The 19869-nt window shown below is 36.6% G+C and overlaps 1 protein-coding gene across 1 annotated transcript; it reads right to left on the bottom strand.

The window, feature by feature from the left end:
• Window positions 1-8470: 8470 nt before the first annotated feature.
• LOC116264606 (disease resistance protein RUN1-like) lies at window positions 8471-18098 on the bottom strand. The gene is made up of 6 exons (XM_031644922.2): window positions 17699-18098; window positions 13645-14599; window positions 11844-12942; window positions 11300-11668; window positions 9933-11204; window positions 8471-8945 (listed from the first exon to the last, which is right to left on the bottom strand). The coding sequence occupies exons 2-6, from the start codon at window positions 14199-14201 to the stop codon at window positions 8535-8537; spliced, it is 3708 nt and encodes a 1235-aa protein (XP_031500782.1). The 5' UTR covers window positions 14202-14599; window positions 17699-18098; the 3' UTR covers window positions 8471-8534.
• Between the last annotated feature and the right edge of the window lie 1771 nt (window positions 18099-19869).

Raw genomic sequence — 19869 nt, 5'->3', positions numbered from 1 at the left:
CTCGCATCTTGGGGAGACAGTTAAACGGCCCTTCGGCTGCCTACTTTATTGACCTGCCAAAAGTAGTTGACATTTATTTAACAATAATCACAAAATAGTTGAAAGCTGACCACGTACCCTTCAAGCTGATTTTGAAGTCGATGCAGCAGTTAATATTTACAAGCGACCTTCTTAATTATCTAAAACTTTCTCTCACTGTCAAACACATGAAAACTTCAGTCGAAAATATTTCCTCTCATATGTGCACTTCTGTCCTGACATGATGTTTTCGTTTCAATTTTTCAAATCCAAAAAATGTGATGTTGATATTCGAAAACCTAAAAGATGATACAGAATCTAATTCTTTTTTTGGGGTGCAAATGATATCTTATAGGTTGGTAAACCATTGATCCATATGTCATTATAAACTTTTTATTTGTACTTTAAGTTCAATTGTTTTTCTCAAGTTCATTATTAGGTTATTTAATACTGAGACTAAAACTATATGGATAGCTCATCAAAAGCATCTAATATTCAATTTTCCACACAATGTAAAACTGCCAATTTCGTTAAACCGAATAGTTTATGTCATTCAAGATAAAAGAAAGTAGAGAATGAATTTTAAAAACTTGAAGAGAAAGAACGCAAGGATATGAAGTATAAGCAATGGTACAAGGTAGACAAAGCTCAAACTTTAGAAGCAAATTAAGAGCCAATAGTGTATATATTGTCTCACCACTAAAAAAAAAAAAAAAAAAAATCTAGGGGCACCCTATGGCAAGGGCCAAAAAAACTTCTTACTTTTTATTGATAAATGTGAGTAATTTTTCTTATTCACATATTGGTGCCCTTTAAAAATCTAACATTTTATATCTAGGAAAGCATAGTTTTCTTGCTCTGCCCCTGCCCTATGGTTAATGTGTTTATGACACTGTTGTTTTGTTGTTAAGGCCAGTACGAAATCTCTCCTATTTATGCAAATTGCCGATATTGAAAGGCCTTCCATTTCTACACATGTTTGACTTGTTTGGCAAGCATTCAGAATTGTGGGTGGCCAACCACGACTATTTCTAAAGATGAAAGACAAGTTTTGCCTGATTACATGCATTGAAGACTCTATAGTCAATTCCCATGGTTCGCACTCTTTCAACATGAGGCTGATGCCCTTCATGTTTTTCAACACTTTCTTCGTTTTGTTGTATACAAAGTCCTTTTTTTCTGCATTAATTATTTTAGACTTGGAGACCATGACATAATAACCAAAGAAGACCAAGGCTTCCTTTTGTCACTGAGGTCTACGACTTCTTTGAGATAAGTGTCACATTATCATCGTTTGCAGTTCAGAAAAGTAATACCCATTGAAAACAAACTGACATCTTTTCTTTTGCGGGAAGAGGGGGTCTTTTGTAAATTTGTAATGTTGCTTAAGGGTATTTTCATCTTGACTTTTTTGCTCTCTCAACTTTGTCCCTACAAGGGGATTCCTTTCATTTCTTCTTTTTTTTGTTGGAGGTCGTTTTCATCTTTTAGCCATTTATTTACATAAATCATTGTGCCCATGGATTAAATCTGTTTTAGGCATTTAAAAACATGCACATCATGTCCAGATGTCACAATAATCTAAAATAGATTCATTGATGGAACACTCACACAATGTTCCTGGTGTCGAACGGCATTTCAGAGATAAAAATATTATATTTTTATTGCTAACAGGTCTACATCTTTTTTTTTTTTTTCTAATTAAGAGGTTATCATTTCTACTTTCAAGTTTTCAACATGAAAATTGTATTTTGGTCTTTATGAAAAACAACCTGATTACTTTAACTAATAACTAATTAAGGATATTAGGGAGCCGTCTGACCTATCTCCGTCTTTGAATGAATTGCCTCCTCCTATTTAATGTAGGGACCGATTCCAATGTTATAAAAAATCAGTCGATTTATGGCCGAATCGCTTTAATCGAGCGTGAACCGGGCGATTCATAGAAAATCACCCGATTTTGCCCTTTAAAAAATAAAATAAGACTGTGATTCTCTAGCCACCACATTGCGCATTTCCAATTCCTTTTCGGCCTTTAGCCCTTTCAATGGGAAATTGGGAATTCCCTACTCCACCGGCGGCGGAGGCATGTTCATGTAAATTGTCATATTTACATATTAATATATTGGTAGATTTTTATTTATTTATATATTGGTGTCTCTTAAATTTTTAAATTAATTTAAATTATTAAAGACCTCTAATAAAAAAAATTCTATCTCCGCCACTAATTGCTATAACTGTTGTCTATTGGCTCTCCTCCTTCATCGCCAGCATCCAATGCCTCCTCCACTTGTTAGAATGGTCCTCATTTGAGTTCACTGTCTCCTTTATGCCAAAAGGAATTCCACCACTCAACCAAGATTATTAATATGAGCAATGGCTTAGAAACTTGGGGTTCAGGTATTCATACTTGCCTGTTGTCATTTGATAATGTGCACATCAGGTGAGTGATGTTGATAGCATGCTGTTAGCATTATGGGTCGGCATAACTTAAGCAAACACAGACTAATTTTTTTTATGTTTTACATTTTTTGAATTTTTTCTTATTTTTGATTTTCTAATTTTTATGGTTTTTTTTAAATTTGTATTTGTTTTAAAATAAAAAACTCATTAAATTTCTATCTGCCCATTTACATATGATTCTGATACTAATTTGATTAGCCGGTTCTATCCCATGGAAATTTAATGTTTTTATTGATCAGGAAATTCTCTTGCTGCTCCAATCTTTTCTTTTTATTGTGGAACACCTAGTTTTTGTTTTGTCGTGTTTCTATTTCTTACTACACACGTAATTAAATTTTATCCTATTTAAAATTTTCATCAACGAAATTTAGTTGAAATGCTTAGAAATTTTTAAGGGGCTGCTTGAGAACAATAACATTATATTATTATCTTATGTACTTACCCAAAAATCGATTAGATTCATTTGACAGTTTAGAAAATGTTTCTGTCTCATTATTTGAAGCAAGCAAATGTATAAAATAGCAACACACTGTTACTGTTACTGCTTTCAAACAACCTTTAATGAAGGCTACCAGATGAAAATCAGGCTCTTATTACATTAATAAATTTGCTTCCCTTCATGAATTATGCAACAAATCCCTGTCAAATGCACCATTTACTCTTGTGAAGTGAGAGATGTCATAAAGAAAATTCAGAAGTTGTAAACTTAGTGCAGGAATTGAAGAAATGGAAAGAAAATCCATATTTCTAAAACCTCTTTGTGTTTGCTGGATTTGAGTTTATGTTTTAGGAAATAAATTTTAAACAAGCATTTTAAACATTTTTGAAAAAATTTGGCGAAGGTTCATCGCAAAAGCAACCTCGCAGGCGTGGTGTGATGTTTACTCAACTTATATCTTTTTCTTTTTTGTGAGACGATATAGTCCGAGAGAAATTTTTGAGCCTCTAACTACTATCGATGTCAATGTATTTGATTTCTATCTGACCAAATTGTTTCAAAAAAGAAAAATCAGTTATGGAAAAATTTTAATATCCCATAAAAAAGACAGATCGTATTCAGATTTTAAAGAATGTTCAGATATACACAAATATCCGATTGGATTCAGATATAGATTTTATTTTTAAACAAACATCATAGACCTAATGCTTTTACATTTTGAAAATCAGTCAAATTCCGTTCAAAATTTGAATTCAAGTTTGGATATGAACCTAAAATTTAGGTTCAAATGGTTTTTCTGAATTCGTATTCGAATCTAGATATAAATATCATTAAAAAATAAATATCATATGTTCTATTAGAATCCAATCCACTGACATCCGTAACTGTAACAGGAATGGTTTACAGCGGGGAAGTATCCTCTTAATGGTGGAAGGTGCGGATTTCAATCCGATTTCTTTTTCATATGAACAAGAATAAGAAAAATACCCATGCACATGCTCTCGACTAGTGCTTTCGTGAGAGACGAGATTTGGGATGTATTTAGGCGAAAATCCAGATCGACTGGGTCCACCAGACCTTTATACCAATCAAATGTCCTCTTAATTCTCCAGGAATGAAGCAAAGTTCATTTTGAACTGCTGTGATTGCACTTAAACATATAACAATTGCAACATTGTTTGAAAGCTCATATTTCCTTGCAGGCAGGCCAATTTAGTTTACTTGTGCTTGACATGTAACATGGCCACGTCATTACTATTGAACTGCCATATTTCGAAAACATAGTCACAAATAATGTCTCGGAGTTTTAAACGGTGAGGTTTTTTTGGAGTATAATATGGTGAACTTTAAAAAAACAAAAAGAAAACGAGAAAAGTATGGTAATTTTTTAAAAAATTAAAAAAACTAAAAATACAGAAAAAAATAAAATAAGTGAGAAACTAATAACAAAAACATCAAAAAATAAGTAGATTTGCAACAAATAAAAAATGAAAAATGAAAAAAAAAAACAGTGAAAAAAATGAAAAAAGTGAAAAAACACGTTAAAACACATTCTTTTAGTTTTCAATGTTTTTTTTAAAGAGCATTTTTTTAAAGTTTTAAACGGGCCATTTAATTTATCGTGTTTTTTTTTCAAAAACAACGCGTTTTCTGACTATGGTAAAAAATATGACGAGCATTTTGGAAAGTGAAACATATATCATAGGCGAGAGCAGAAATCTTGAAAATTGAGAACCTTTGGTGAGTGGTATCTCTCGACTTGGGTGCAGTTTCCTTGTGTATTAGGTAGAAGAAGACAATTGAACCAGGATGGTGTATTATTGCAATTTGAAGAACTTTATCTAATTACCTAAATGGGCCTAACATTCTTCCCGCAAAGTAGGAGGAAAAGAAGACAACTGCGAGTGAATTTTCCTCCAGGAATTGATTGAAGAAGTTATAAGGATGTCAACAAATCGGATTCTCATTTTGGAGTTTTACTCTCTCTCCTCTCTCGTGCTCTCCTCTCTCTCTCTCGCACTCCTCTACCCGAGGTGTGTTCCCCTTCCTCCCTTCGCACTCCCTTTCCCGCGTGGTGCTCTCTCCCTCTCGTCTCCCTCATGGTGATCGGCGTCGTCCTTGAAAGCGGCATCATCTTCTCCCAAACTTCCCAAGGCTTCATCCTCCTCTCGCCCCGGTTTCTACCTTCTTCCTTCCCCAACTCGGCCTACGGACTATGGCAAGGATTTCCCTCGGCGCTCCGGCGACTAGTGGCTTCTTGACCTCGCATCAACTTTCCCATGGAAAGGCAAAGAAGATACTGGTACCTTCATCTGAACCCCATGGGTGTCGAGAGGCCGGATCCTCACAGGGCAGCTTGGAGATCTTCGTTCCGGCGGATTTCTTCAAGATCGACGGTTACAAAAGGTTAGTCTTAGGATTCTTAAGTTTCTACGAGAGTTGTGTTGGGAAGGCTCTATTGGAGAGTTCATCCACCGCCTAGGTTCTTCCTTCGAAAATGATATATAAATTCACAATCCAGATCTAATCTGAATCTAACCTTTGTTTCTGCATCCAAATCTAAATCTGACTTTTAGATATATAACCGAATCTGAATCTGAACCACTTTATGATATGTTAAAAGCACTTTCAAATTCAGTCCCAATTCAAGTATAAGTCGGACTGGATATTTATTGGAACCCGAATCCAATAGGATGTCATTTGCTAAATTTGAATTTGATTCGGACAAGATACGATGTCATTTCTTAAATTTGATTTCAATCCAATTTCTTTATGAGATATTTTTTTCTTTTGTATCTGATTTTTTTTTAAGGAATTTTAGTTGGTTATGCAATCTCAATTCAATCCAAAGACAGCCCTAGGAAGTAGTCATGAAAAATAAAGGCTTAAACGTATCCGAAGACATCCTTTCTCTCAAACACGAGGGAAAAACTTTGGTGAGTTGAATCCCACCATTTTACCCACGGTGTAAAATTTGTCCCCTTTTAATCGCATTTAAGATTGCATCGGTTTCATGAAAAAAGTAAAAAGATGCCTTTGTCAAATTATTGAAAAATGGGTAGGACCGTAAGTAAAGACATAGCTCTTATGACGTTGTTGTTGCCCTGTGCACCAAATTCGGTGCTGCCTGAAGAAAAATAATAACAAAATGACAATATACACTGAAGACACTTATAAGGGCATGTTTGGTTGCAAATCCATACTTCGTGGTCCAAAAATTCACCTGTTCTACATGTTCAAAAGGATTTTTTTTTCTTAAAAAAAAAAAAGTTTGGCTATGGGAAGTCCAACTATATGCCATGTACAAAAGTATCTTTGGTATGTCAAAATGTTTGCAATCTTCTTGTGCAAAGCAAATTTCATTAGCAGGTGTTTGATGAGACCGGAATTCTAGAATTCCAAACTTAAAATTTTCATTTTCAATTAAATGGAATTATGTTATGAAACAAGAATTTTGATTCCAAAACTACAGGTTTGCTTTTGAATAAAAAAATTCCAGAATGGTTATTCTATCCTGGAGAGTGGAATTACGAATTCACAATTTAAGAATTTTTTCATCTTTTTTAGGTTGCATGTTATGATAGTTTTAATATATCAATTCTTAAATTTTAATTCTTGTTTTATCAAACACGTTGTTTTGAATTCTGAAATCAAAATTTCATATTACCAAACGCAAAGAGAAACTAGATCTGAAGTTTTCATCCCAATCCCAGTTTGAAGTGAAATTTTGTTTCTAGAATTTTAGTTATTGAATTTAAAATTCAAAGTCATCAAACGCTTCCTAAGCCACTGAATCATATTCATCTTGTGCAAAGACTTGTTCTTCAGCTTCATGTATATGTACAAGACCAAATTTGACAAAGGACAAGGCTTGCATATACATCGTTTGGATCTGAACATGTCGTGAACCGGCCACAATTGTTAAAAAATCCATACAAGAAATCGAAAAAAGTTGTATACAAAATAATTACAAATAACAAAATTCTTGAAATATCTTTAAAATGGTTATAAAGGTAGACTTGAATCGGCCACTGAAGCAAATCAATTTGCCATCTGATTCAAGCTCATTCTAATAACATCGGCAAAAACCATCAACATTGCAAAGAAGGTTTCATGGATGTTTCACTTCAAGCCCCAATGGAAAAGGTGTTGCTCGACGTAAGGGGTGGAGATCTTGGAGGACCTCTCAGTTAGCTGAACAACTTTCGCATTTTCTATCACTTACGGGCAAAGAAGGTTTCATGGATGTTTCACTTCAATCCCCAATGAAGGTGGCAGTGAAACCAACATGCAAAAATGAGTTGGTGATTCCAACTGAACTGGCGGAGCTGCATGCGGATTCAGTGAATCTGCAGATTCATTGATTCGGCAGAAACCCTTGGATGTGATTTTATTAACTATTTGTAGCGCTCACCAAAAGGCTGAAGATAACCAAACGTTATTTGTATTCTTCAAAAACCCCATTAAATATTTCTTGACCCGCCATTTGAACACAGGTTTCTACGATCGCTCACCCATGTTCCCTAATCGGAAAAAGAAGCTCCCAAAGATGATGAATGCTTGATTGGAATATTGAGATTTAAATCATTAATCCAGAAAGCTCCTCCAGATCAGGAAATTAAAGCTTTACATATTTTGTTAACATTAAATATTACTAAGTACAAAGTTTCGGGAATTCATATTTCAAGTACAACAAAATTTGAGAAAATGGTACCTTTTGTATGTTTTCGTCAGGAAAAAGAAAATTCAAAGCCTAGAAGAAGCACTTGTAGAACTCCTTGGGGATCACTAGCTTTTTTAATAAATCTGAAAAAACAATTGAACAGTATGATATAAGTAGGGAAAGTTTTTCAAAGAGCTTCTACAAATTCAAGGAAAATAAAAACATTTTTAACGTTTAGAAACACTCCAAAGTTTTGCTTCAAGAATGAAAAACACTCTAATTATAAAGACACAGGTTATCATGAACTTGAATTGATGAAAACGATTGTGCTACCATCAATGGAAACAAAATCTAAGCTCATTAATTCTCATGAAACCTCTTTTTATCTCTACAAATAATGCTAACTCTTTTCTTATTAAGTAAGAAAATTAGGCAAGAGAAACTTGAAAAGGCAAGCATATTTTGCATCACGTTCCTTTGGTGGGACAAAATCATATATATATATATATATTTTACTAATTTAACAAGAAAAAAAATATAAACAATGCTCAATGCTTGAGAGAATAATTACAAGAAGTTTTCAAAGCGCAGCCCACATTAATTTTTTGATAAAAAACAAAAGTACCCCTCATAAGGTGTCACTGTTCCCTCCACCGGCGAAAGAATTTTTTATCTTCAAAAGAAGCGTTTTTGCTATTTTATATCCCAAAGTGATATTTTCTACCAAAAGGTGGCTCTTAGAGAATTTATCTTCCAAGATCACTTATTTGTTATCTTTGAATCGATAATTTGACAATTAACTCGACAGGAATAAATTTATGGAAACCAAAATGAGCCACAGGAGAACGTCACCGCGCTTTTTAGGCATCACGAAGAAAGTTGGGTGTATTTTGATTAACGACAAACTTTTATCTCTGATCTTGAAATTTTTCCTATAAAATTAAGTGCGAACTAAGTGTAACGAACAATTGCATAAACATTGAACAGGTGTCGACTGATCTCGTTCAGGAATGACGTAGGTCCCGATACCTGCATCCTCAGATAATAGCCTTCCCTCGAGTACTCAGCAATCTCTTCTCCTCTGATGGAGGAGTACAAACTCCCTATGGTACAAGTACGAATACCCTGATAGACGGCATGGCCATCTTCTTCCATGATTGATATAGATAAAGAACCTTCCTGTTCTTCACGGAGCCAAGCAAGAAATTGAAACCATACCCACGTTGGCCGTTTCCCTCCTCTTCCCACTTTTGGAAACGTGATCCAAAAACGCTGATGATGATGGTCAGAACGACGACAAGGAATCGCTTCTCCATACAGCCCTGTTGCAGAAAATGTCTCGAGGGATGAAAAGGCTGCCTCCTGTAGGATGGATCAAAGCAGCACAAAAGTAAGCCATTATTACTTTGGCACCGATATACATTTTGGAAAGTGAAAAATAAGAAAGTAATTAAATAAGGAATGCCACGAAATTCTTGGAAAAACCACTGAGACTACTGCGCCTTTGAATTTATGTTTGTAAACCTCGATGAATACTTTTTATTGCTTTTATATTTTTTGTAATTGAATGGTTCATCCCAGAATTGTGACTATTGCTTTGGCACCCATATACAAATTTCATGATTTTGATGATAATGCTGGTTCCCAGCCAAGCGACCGCAATTATGACCCACTTTTTACATAATATTTTCTTATATAAACATAATTTTTTCTTTATTCAATTTATGCTTGCTAAAAGGAATAAAAGGAAGGTTCCACAGGACCTAATTTTCTTAGCCCTTGAGAAAGCATATGCTGTTGTTAATCTACTTTCATCAATATTCTAACAACTCAAACATAACCCCATACTATATACTCCACCGACCTTATTTTTTCCAAAAAACATTCTTTTTGCCTAATACAAGTTCATTATTCAATTTTCACTTAATACAAGCTGATCATTCAATTTTTCATTCTTGACCTGGATACCATTATTTTTTATATTTGTCGCCTAACTAAGTGCAAAAGCTTTTTTGTTTTGTTGTGAATATACTTTCATCATATACATATAACACCTTCAATCAGTCCAACTTTTAGATTCGGATAGGGCTAAACTGAATTTAGATTCAAAAAATACATGGGGTGATTAAAAAATATTTGTTTTTTCAATGTAAAATTTTTTTTCTTCATTGACCAGAGTGGGGCCATGGCCTAGGCGCCTCTCCCCCCATCCAAGTTGGAGCAAGTCTAAAAAAATGTCTGGTCTATGAGTAGAACCTTCTCAGAGTAATTAATTAAGTTAGAGCAACAACACACACAATAAAAAGAAAGCCAGCAAAACTAACATGGCTTGGAGGAGCTAGAAAGCACCTTAAAAACCCTTGTCATGAAGGCAGGACTAAGCTGGCTGAACCCCGATAGACCACCACATGGCCCTGGCAATTCTAACGACTCCAAGTTGTGGGCGATGCTCTCCAGGCCGCAAAAGTCCTGGAGCAATCTGCAGCAACCGAGTTTCAATGTCTTCAAGGACATCAAGTTTGAAAGGTCTGATGTAGTTCTCAAGTTGTTGCAGTATCGAGCATCGAGAACATGTAGAGAAGAGGGGAGCGGAGGAAGAGACTCAAGGTTCTTGCAAGACTTCAAATGAAGCTCTTGAAGTTGAGCGAGGTTTCTTATAGATGACGGCAAGCTGTAAATATTGGTGTAGCTCAAGTTCAAGGTTCTCATTGAACATCCACATGCGCTCCAGTCAGGTACATGCTTGAGTGCCGGACAGTTCAGCTCGAGGGACCTAAGATTTTCGAACATCCTTCCAGCCATGACAGGCATTGCTTCCAAGCTGTCAGATTCCAGTTCAAAGGAATTGAGCTTCAGCAATTGTCCAAGCCACTCGGGTAGAGCTCTGAGCTTGGGGCAACGTATGGACAATGCCTCCAGGTTTGTCAGTCGGCCAAGATAGGGAGGCAGCTCTTGGATCGAATGATCTTGAATTGTCAGTCGGCCACTATAAGAAGGCGGCTCTTTAATTGTCAACTCTTTTACCTTCTCAAAAGATGAGTTCGGTAATCCAGCGAGCCACTCGAAGCGTTCAGCGTATCCAATGTGCAGTTTTGAGTCGAGGTTCATTAGATTGAAAGTGTCGTGGTCAAAATGGTAACACAACCTCTCTGCAAAATGGTTTATGTACAACTCCTCTAGAGAGTCCAGCGTCCTCATAGAATCAGGTAGCTTTTCGAGGTCATAGTTTCCATTGAGAGAAAGGGTACGCAGGTTGCTTAGATCACCTATTGAGTCAGGTATTGCACGTACGCCTGTGTCCTCAGCCCAAAGCTTCCTCAGTGATTTCATGTCCCCCAACTTTTCAGGCACAGAAGAAAGCCTCCTACAACCGATAAGGATAAGGGTCTCAAGAGATATTAGCTTGCATATGCTGTCAGGCAGCCGTTGCAGAGTATGGCAATAACACACCTCCAAGTGTACCAAACTCTTCAGGCTTCCTATAGACCCATCAACTTCCTTTAGCATCTCGCAGTTTTTCAGCGTCAGCTTCCTCAAGCAAATCATTTTCATCTTGGAGAAATCTGGCGTCCTGGTCATCTCCAAAGATTCGAGATGAAGAACTTTCAATGAATCGAAGGCCTGTGGTGGAAAGGAAAAGTTATTAGTGACTTTGTGTTTTTCATCAAAGATGGCATGAACTATCATTGATAGAAAATAATAAGGAAACAACCAACCTTTCTGCTGGATGAGGTGATCTCCATCAGAATTCGATCCACATCATCCACATGGATGAGTTCAAGGATAGAGATGGCATTAAGGTTGGAGGCACCAGACAGCCATTTGGAGATGCGATGAAGGACAGAGATGGAGAATTTGCAATCCTTCAATCTCAACCATTTCAGTCTCTCAGGAAGACATAGAGATTGACCTTTGAATGCAAATCCATACAAATGGAGAAGCCTAAGATGAGAGAAACCAACAAAACCTTGAGTACTTAAAACTGCTGGTGTGTTCAGGATGCCTTTCGTGTAGCCCAGCCGTTTGGTCACAATGCCTTTGGTGTAGCCCAGTGCCACAATGCCTTCCGCCATCCTCGGCTTATCCTGAGGACAAAGCACCACAGAAAATAGAAACGAAGGAAATTGAAAAAAATGAAAAGACTCAAACAAACATTTACTTTGCAATCATTTCAAAAATATCCACTATTTTCTTTTGGCATACGTGTGCTGCGAATGTTCTTAGTCTACTTCACAGGCAGAGAAAGAGAGAGGTGAAGACCTTATACGCCAAGCTCTTCAGTAAGTCACCCAAGGTCCTTAGTCTACTCCGGTGCAAAGGTTCACCTTCTTGAGCTACTATGCCTCTTCCCATGTCACGTAAAAGATCATGCATCTCAAATTCATCACGCTTATTAACGTTAATGAGCGACCTTTCCTGAAGCTCAATGATTGCCGTTTCCGGATACAAGCCACAGTCTTCCCACATGTAACTTGCATATTCTTTCTTCTTGCCAATCAAGAAACATGAAATGTCAAGAAATATTTGTTTGGCATTTTCTTCAAGGCCATCATAACTTACCCTCAACCTCTCATCGATATTAGTGTTTTGAACTAATCTCAACTTCTGCAGAAGCTCTTTCCATTGTTTTATATTTCTTCCCCATAGGAGCGACCCAAAGACTGTCAGAGCTAAAGGCAGATCACCAGTCGCTTTAACAACTTCCTTTGATAACTCAACGTACTCACTTTCTGTGGGTCGGACGCCACGGAACGCGTATGAGTAGAACAGCTTGAATGAATTCTTCTTATTCAAGAGTTCAGGCCTGTAGATGTCTTCTTCTATTACGCCATGCTCAAGTAACACCCTGGAATTTCTTGACGTGATAATTATCCGACTTCCTGAACCAAACCAATATCTTTTTCCAGCCAATGCTTTGAGTTGTTCCTTGTCGTCGGCATCGTCCAAAATTATCAGAACTTTTTTGGAACTCAATCTTTCTTCGAACAAGCTTTTTCCGCGTTCGACGTCAGTTACGTGTGGACATTTCACCTTTAAGATGTCTTTGATTAGTTTCTGTTGTAAGGCTACACCGCCATTATGTTGTTTAAAGTTTTCCCTGACATTGGAAATGAAGCTACAGTCCTCAAAATCTGAGAGTAGCTTGTTATAAACAACAGTGGCAATAGTCGTCTTTCCGACGCCTCCCATCCCCACTATCCCAATCATCTTAACCTCCTTAGCTGTAAGATCTAACAGCCTGTACATTTTGCCAATATGAGAATCCATTCCAACTAGATGCTCGGTGATGGGCCGTGCATTTTTATTTAATGTGCGTGAAATTTGTTCCACAATGTTTTGTATAAGATGTGCCTCGTTCCTGCAATTTCACAATCATAGTTAAGCAACATAGTGTGTTCCTAAATTGGAACTGACAAGTACACACCAAGCCTTGAACGTTCTTTTTCACTTAAAAATAAGGATCTTGATCCGCCATAGTTCATTTTTAATAAGACTGCATAGTCACAAAAAAAGAGTTTTTTTTTTCAAAAAAAAAAAAAAGTAAAAGGAATGTGGTACATAAAATTGCCATTTAAAACATAAAAAAATGTAGTTTTCTGAAAAGAAAACGTTAAAATGAAGAAACGCAAAAAACACTTTTTTTTTGTTAACGTTTTTTTTTTGTTCACATTATTAATTTTTTCAGTTTTTCTATTGCCAAATAGTTTTTTTATTTTCTAATTTTTATTTGTTACAAATCTACTTATTTTTTTATATTCATGCTATTATTTTGTCACTTATTTTATTTTCCTCTCATTTTTAATTTTTAAAATTTTTAAAAGTTTTAACGTAATTTTAGATCTGAGCACCACTATGGCTTAATTGCTTAAAATATCATTTCATTCGTGCCTAAAGTAACTACTAGACCATGTAAAAAGACAGCTCAATAACAGCCTCTGCAATTAATTTGAGATAATGCCTTGAGGGTTTTGGCGTTACTTACTGTTACGCCTAATTCACACAAGAAGCATGAGATAGTGCTTGAGAGCAGACAAAAAATAGAGAGAAATTAACCACATACCCATTCGTATCATTCTGGAGACTGTAAGTGTAACCGCTGATGTATCCAATCTTTTCCAACGCATCCTTCCACTTTCTCAGATCCTCTTCCCCTACTCTCGCGCTACTCTCGTGCTTTTGAAACGCAGCTTCAAAAGGGCCACTGTGTTTTCGAACATCCCAAGGCTCGACATCAAAGAAGATGGGAATGATGAGCCTTCCACACTCCACCATCTTGGTGATCTCCCTCAAGCACCATCTCGAATCGGCGTACCCCTTGGACAGAACAGCCACAAAGATCTTCGATGCCTCTATGTAATTGAACAGCTCTTCGATCCTTTCGCCCTTTTCCAAGTCCTCACTGTCGATGAAAGTGAAGATTCCACGCTGACAAAGGGCGTTGTAGAGATGGCTGGTGAAGCCCTTCCGGGTGTCCTCCCCCCTAAAGCTTAAGAAGACATCGTATCTTGGTTTGTCGATTGTCTTCGGAGGAGATGAAAATGACGATGGCTCTGCCGCTTTTCCCTTCCTGCCGTTTACATCTCTCCTCTTTCCTTCATCGTCGAAGGGAGGTTCCATTCTCTTCTATGCCGGAAATGGTACGACTGATCGTTTGCATGAAGCCCACAGCAATTATGCATTGGTTCATTTTGTGCGCATATCGTTCCGATTTTAAATATTTTTTGGAGCATTTCGGCGAAGGTTCAACCTCGCAGGCTTGATGTGATGCTACAGTCAACTTTATGCTTTTGTATGTTTACCGTCATGGAAATCTCTCTCTCTCTCTCCTCCAATTTTGTCAGGCCGTGAGATGACAGCCCGAAATTGGAAATTAACTTTTGCGAGGAGACTGCAGGGCCACATTCGCCGGGAAATGGATTAAATTTATGGTCGAAACGGCGGGGGGAACCCGTCTATGGTGGCCAATCAAGTGGAGATAAGGCTTCCGTGGAGGGGAAGGGCACGTCGTCCTTTACCTGCAAATATTGAGGCCCATGGATTGAGATTACCTCCGCTCTTGTGACTTGTGAGTTTGATTTTTAACCTTCAACGACTACTGGAAGAGAAGAGGAAGAGGATATGCTTTCGTAAGCCTTGTATGCTGAAGACTCGAAAGCTCACTAGTGGGTCGAGGGGCACCTCTAGAACTTCTTTGAAACAAGCTTTTTAATAAATCTGATATAAATTGGGAATTTTTTTCAAAAAGCTTCTACGGATTCCAGGACAATAAAAACATTTCTGACTTTTAGAAACACACCCAAGTTTCAAGTTTTGCTTCAAGAATGAAAAACACCCTTATCAAAACATAGGTTATCATGAATTTGAGTAAATGAATACGACTATGCTACCGACAATGAAAACAAAAAACGAAGTTGGTAATGTGCATAATCGTATGCAATAAAATTATGCACAGAATTATATAATAAGCAGAATGCCCTACGAAAAGGGAGTCCCTTACCAAAAAAAAAAAATTGAAAGTTAAAGGTTAAAAGAATTATTTAAAAATTCACAAATTACCCCAACTCCCCACTTCTTTTTTTGCATCTGTTGCATGTGCTGCCTTGGTGTATGCAACTCCTTCTTGCCGACTATGGTGAAGACTACTTCATCGCCAATATAATTACGAAAAAAATGAATTCTGACTTCCTGGAATGTAATATATATATATACATATATATATATATATATATATACCATGAAAATGAATTCGACAAGCTGTGGACGATTGCAAATTTACTTGCGAAGAAAAGTAGTTGGTAGGTCGACCGGAGAAACTGACAGATTCCTGCACATATTAGAAGTCAAGATTGATGTGCTTGTGTCATTAGTGTTTAATTGTGAATCCATTTCTTTTCTTCATTTATGATTTCGTTGTGTTTCAACATGAGCATGGTAAGATGGAAGGAAATAGGCTCAAACCTGCTTGGCCCCATAAAAGAAAAGTCAGGCTTTGGCAGGGCGCTGCCCGCGTAAGGCCCAGCCCAAGAGTTTGCCTGACCTAAAAACATATTTTGTAGTATAGTGTAATATATAAATATTATTAATTATAATAAAATATATAACTATATATATGATCTCAAATAATGCATTCTTACTGATAGAATTTAGAAGTCTTGACGCATTCCCTTAAACAATCAGATAGCCTAAAAACTAGTTTTAGTCCAATTTTATTGCTAATGCGAAAGACATGTCGAGGCCACTGCTCAAGACATGTGATTAGTTTCCATTGGCTTTGATAATGAATTATTTCTTTAGCCATGTCTTGGCAAATATCGAACCTACCATACCCACTTTAAGAGTGTTGTTTTATATGTGGAATGCAAGACACTGCAGTGTAAACTGGGCTCGACCCAGGTGAGCATGGGTCCATGTCTGCACCCAGAATGATTAAAGCACTGCTGCATATATAGCCACAGCCATGTTGAGATAATCCAATCCACAAACCTGTTCCATGTGAGCGCCGGCCCTTGCTCAGTTGTATTCTTGTTACTCAAACTCCAGAGTCTTACCAGGACACTCAGACCTGGCAGTAGGTCTGCACATAAGTCAAGCCCAAGCTAAGTGCCATCATTTGCTAGTTTTTTTTTTTTTTAAATTAATACGAAATCAATTAGGTGAACACTTTTCTTATCAGTTTATATTTTACATTTTTTTTTTTAAGTTGGCATATCTAATTTTAAAATTTGTACCAAATATCAATATCAAAATAATTTTTTTTATGGGTTGTTGTTGACAATTGCCCAACCGGTGTAATGTAAAACACGACCACCAAATAAGTAGGGCAATGAAAGGAAATCGAAGTCATGGGACACTCTTTTATAATGCGACAACCTTGGAAGAATTTGCCTAGTCAAAGAACGAGTGCCACAGATTCAAGACAAAGAGAACATATATTCTTCCATAATTGTTCACTAGTTTCATCATTTGGAGAGTCTTTTTCTTTGCCTGATGTTTATTATCCGCGCTTTTGGAAAGCGCAAAAATACGAAAGTAATTAAATAAGGAGTGCCATGAAATTCTTCGAAAAATCACTGAGACTGCATCTTTGAATTTATGTTTGTAAGCCTGGATGTACACTTTTTATTGCTTTTATATTTTTTATACTTAGAATGGTTCTGCGCAGAATTGTGACTTTCGCTTTGTGAATTAACTCAACAGGGGTGCCAATGTAATGAATCTGCCGATTTAGCTAGATCGGTTGTCACTCAATAAAAAAAATATTAAAAATCATTTTTCGAAAATAAAAAAATATATAAAAAATCCTTAAATTATGTTTTGGAACTGTCAAAAGCTGGCACATATCACTCTTGAATCCCCAGAAATGTGAATGAGTTTGCCGTTGATTAAATTCTAATCAACCAAGTTTCGTGATTTTGATGATAATGCTGGTTCCCAGCTGAGCGACCTAAATTATGACATACTTTTTACATAATACTTTCTTATATAAACATAATTTTTTCTTTATTCAATTTATGCTTGCTAAAAGGAATATAATGTTCCACAGGACCTAATTTTCTGAGCCTTTGAGAAAGCATATGCTGTTGGAGGTACTTCTGCATGATCGGAATCGTTATATATACATATTTCTTCTTCTTGTCTATTTACTAAACCATATGCTCAACTTGCCTCATTTGAAAAAAAAAAAAAAATCATTCAATTTCCTCCTAATACGAGCTGATCATTCCAAAGTAGAGATCTGGATACCACTAGTTTTTATACTCTGTCACCAAACTGTAAAAGTTTTTATTTTGTTGTTAATATACTTTCATCAATATCCTAACAACTCAAACATAACCACATACTCTATACTCAACTGGCCTCAATTTTTCCAGAAAACATTCTTTTGCCTAATACAAGCTCATTATTCAATTTTCGCCAAATACAAGCTGATCATTCAATTTTTCTTCTTTTTTTTTTAAGTAGAGATCTGGATACCATTAGTTTTTATATTTGTCGCCTAACTGTAAAAGCTTTTTCAAACAGAACCTTCTCCCATTAATTAAGTCAGAGCAACAACACAAGCAATAAAAAGAAAGCCGGCAAAACTACCATGGCTTGGAGGAACTAGAACGCACCTTAAAGACCCTTGTCATGAAGGCTGAACCCGACACATGGACCTGGCAATTCTGATGTCTCCAAGTTGTGGGCGATGCTCTCCAGGCTGGAACTGAGTATCAATTCCCTCAAGGATTTCAAGTTTGAAATGTCCGATATCGTTCTCAAGTTGTTGCAGTCTCCAGCATCAAGAACATGTAGAGAAGAAGGGAGCGGAGGAAGAGACTGGAGGTTCTCGCAACCCGCCAAACGAAGCTCTTGAAGTTGAGCGAGGTTTCCTATAGACGACGGCAAGCTGTAAATATTGGTGTAGCTCAAGTTCAAGCTTCTCATTGAACATCCACTAGCAAGCATCGAGGATGTCAGAAAAAATAAAGCAGAATCAAACACAGTTTGGGTGAGCGACAGGTCTAAGTGACAACGCTTCCCCCTAAGATGTGTCATTGAGGTGGGCAGGAATGTGATGCTGTTGCAGCCTTTTAACGACAATTTCTAGTGGTGCGATCCAGTCAGGTACATGCTTGACCAAAGAACAAGGAGTACACCCAAAAAAAAAAAAAAAATGGAAGGAAGAAGGCGCACAGAAAACTCCAAAACAGATAAAATAATGGAAGAAAATACCCCACTAGCAGGAAGGTCGGAAGAAATATCCTGACGCACACCGTGCCTTTTAATCTATTAACAGCTCTGGTCTAATGAACTCTACAATGAAAAACCGACGAATTATTCAATGAAAAAAAACCTATATATAACTTTCGACTTGTAACAATAAAATAATTGAAGCGCATCATACATAACTACCTTAACTTCATAAGATGGCAATAAACATAATACAAAGTTGCAAAGTTCAAAGTTAATGAAATTGGACAACCAAAGTTTACAAGCTATATAAGGAAAAAAGAAAAAGAAAACTTACAAGTAAATATCCATGCCCTATAACACAAGTGTAATTTATAAAACTAAAATCCTAAAATAGAACCTAAAAATTTCTAATGTAACTAAAAAATGTAAATCTTCAAAGAAATCACAGTTTACCATTACTTGCCGCAAAACTCGTTTTTATTATAATTTTTAGAAGATTAATATATATAGATATACACATATATATAGTTATATACACGCACAAGTATTTGTGTGTGTAAAATAACATAAAACTATTCAAAGTATAATAATATACGAACTGTAGCTGCAACTGTAAGTGTGTATGCACACAACAAAATGATATGCAACAACAAAAATGTGAAAAAATTATAGGAAAACAAAATAAGATAAAGAAATTGTCTCAAAAGGAAATAAACATGAAAAGTATAGCAAAAGTTTGAGTTGTCAATAAAAAATTAAAGTCTTGGCTCAGAGACGACGACGGCCACCGCGCTACTTTTTTCTAGCAGAATGAAGAAAATAAAGTAAAAAAATGGAAGCCCAATTTAAATGGTGTTGGGTTTCTCCTCAGACTTCGGCGACAGCAGCCGTCTCATTGCTGAAAGGTGCCTATCGCAGGAGAAGGCTGCAGGAATTCAGAAGGAATGAGCAGGGTGATGTTGCAAAGAAGGAAGATAGGAGAGAGAAAAACAAAGGCGAAAATGAAAAATTAGCCCGTCCATGACAAATTTCATATAGGCTTCAAAAATTTTTAGGTCTTGCATGTTTTCACAATTTGATTTTCTTTCCATTCCATCAAACTAAAAAATAAACTTTTCAGGAAACATTTTTCAATCCCAACACACATCAAAATATGAATATACACAAACTTCCCCATTTCATTTTTCTCGGAAAGGGATTTCTTGAAATTTCTTTCCGTTCCCACCTTTCCAAACTATCAAAAGTTATTGAATTGGTTGTGTTTTACTGTAGCTCTGGAATATTAGTTCCATCGTACAGAAAAAAACTCATGGCCGAACGAACACGGAACTCATGATGCTCGGCTTCTGCTGAAGTCCAACCCTTCCCCTGCCTCCTGTGCTCTTGTTGCCACCGGTGATGAGAAGGGCGCCGACGCCATAACGCTAGCGGCGCGGCATGGCCACGTAAAGGTGGTGAAGCTGCTCATCTGATCATTAGCTGCCTCTTGATGAAATTTCGTATCAAACACACCGTGCTTCAGCAACATGAATTTCTAATTGTCTAACATAAATTTTCAACGGTCAACAACATTCATGGCATTTTAATGCCATCTCCTTCAAACAAAGAA

Source organism: Nymphaea colorata, chromosome 11, assembly GCF_008831285.2.
Source record: "Nymphaea colorata isolate Beijing-Zhang1983 chromosome 11, ASM883128v2, whole genome shotgun sequence".
NCBI classification, from domain to species: Eukaryota; Viridiplantae; Streptophyta; class Magnoliopsida; order Nymphaeales; family Nymphaeaceae; genus Nymphaea; species Nymphaea colorata.
Note: the sequence above shows the minus strand (reverse complement) of the source record. Positions and strands in the feature narration are given on the sequence as shown.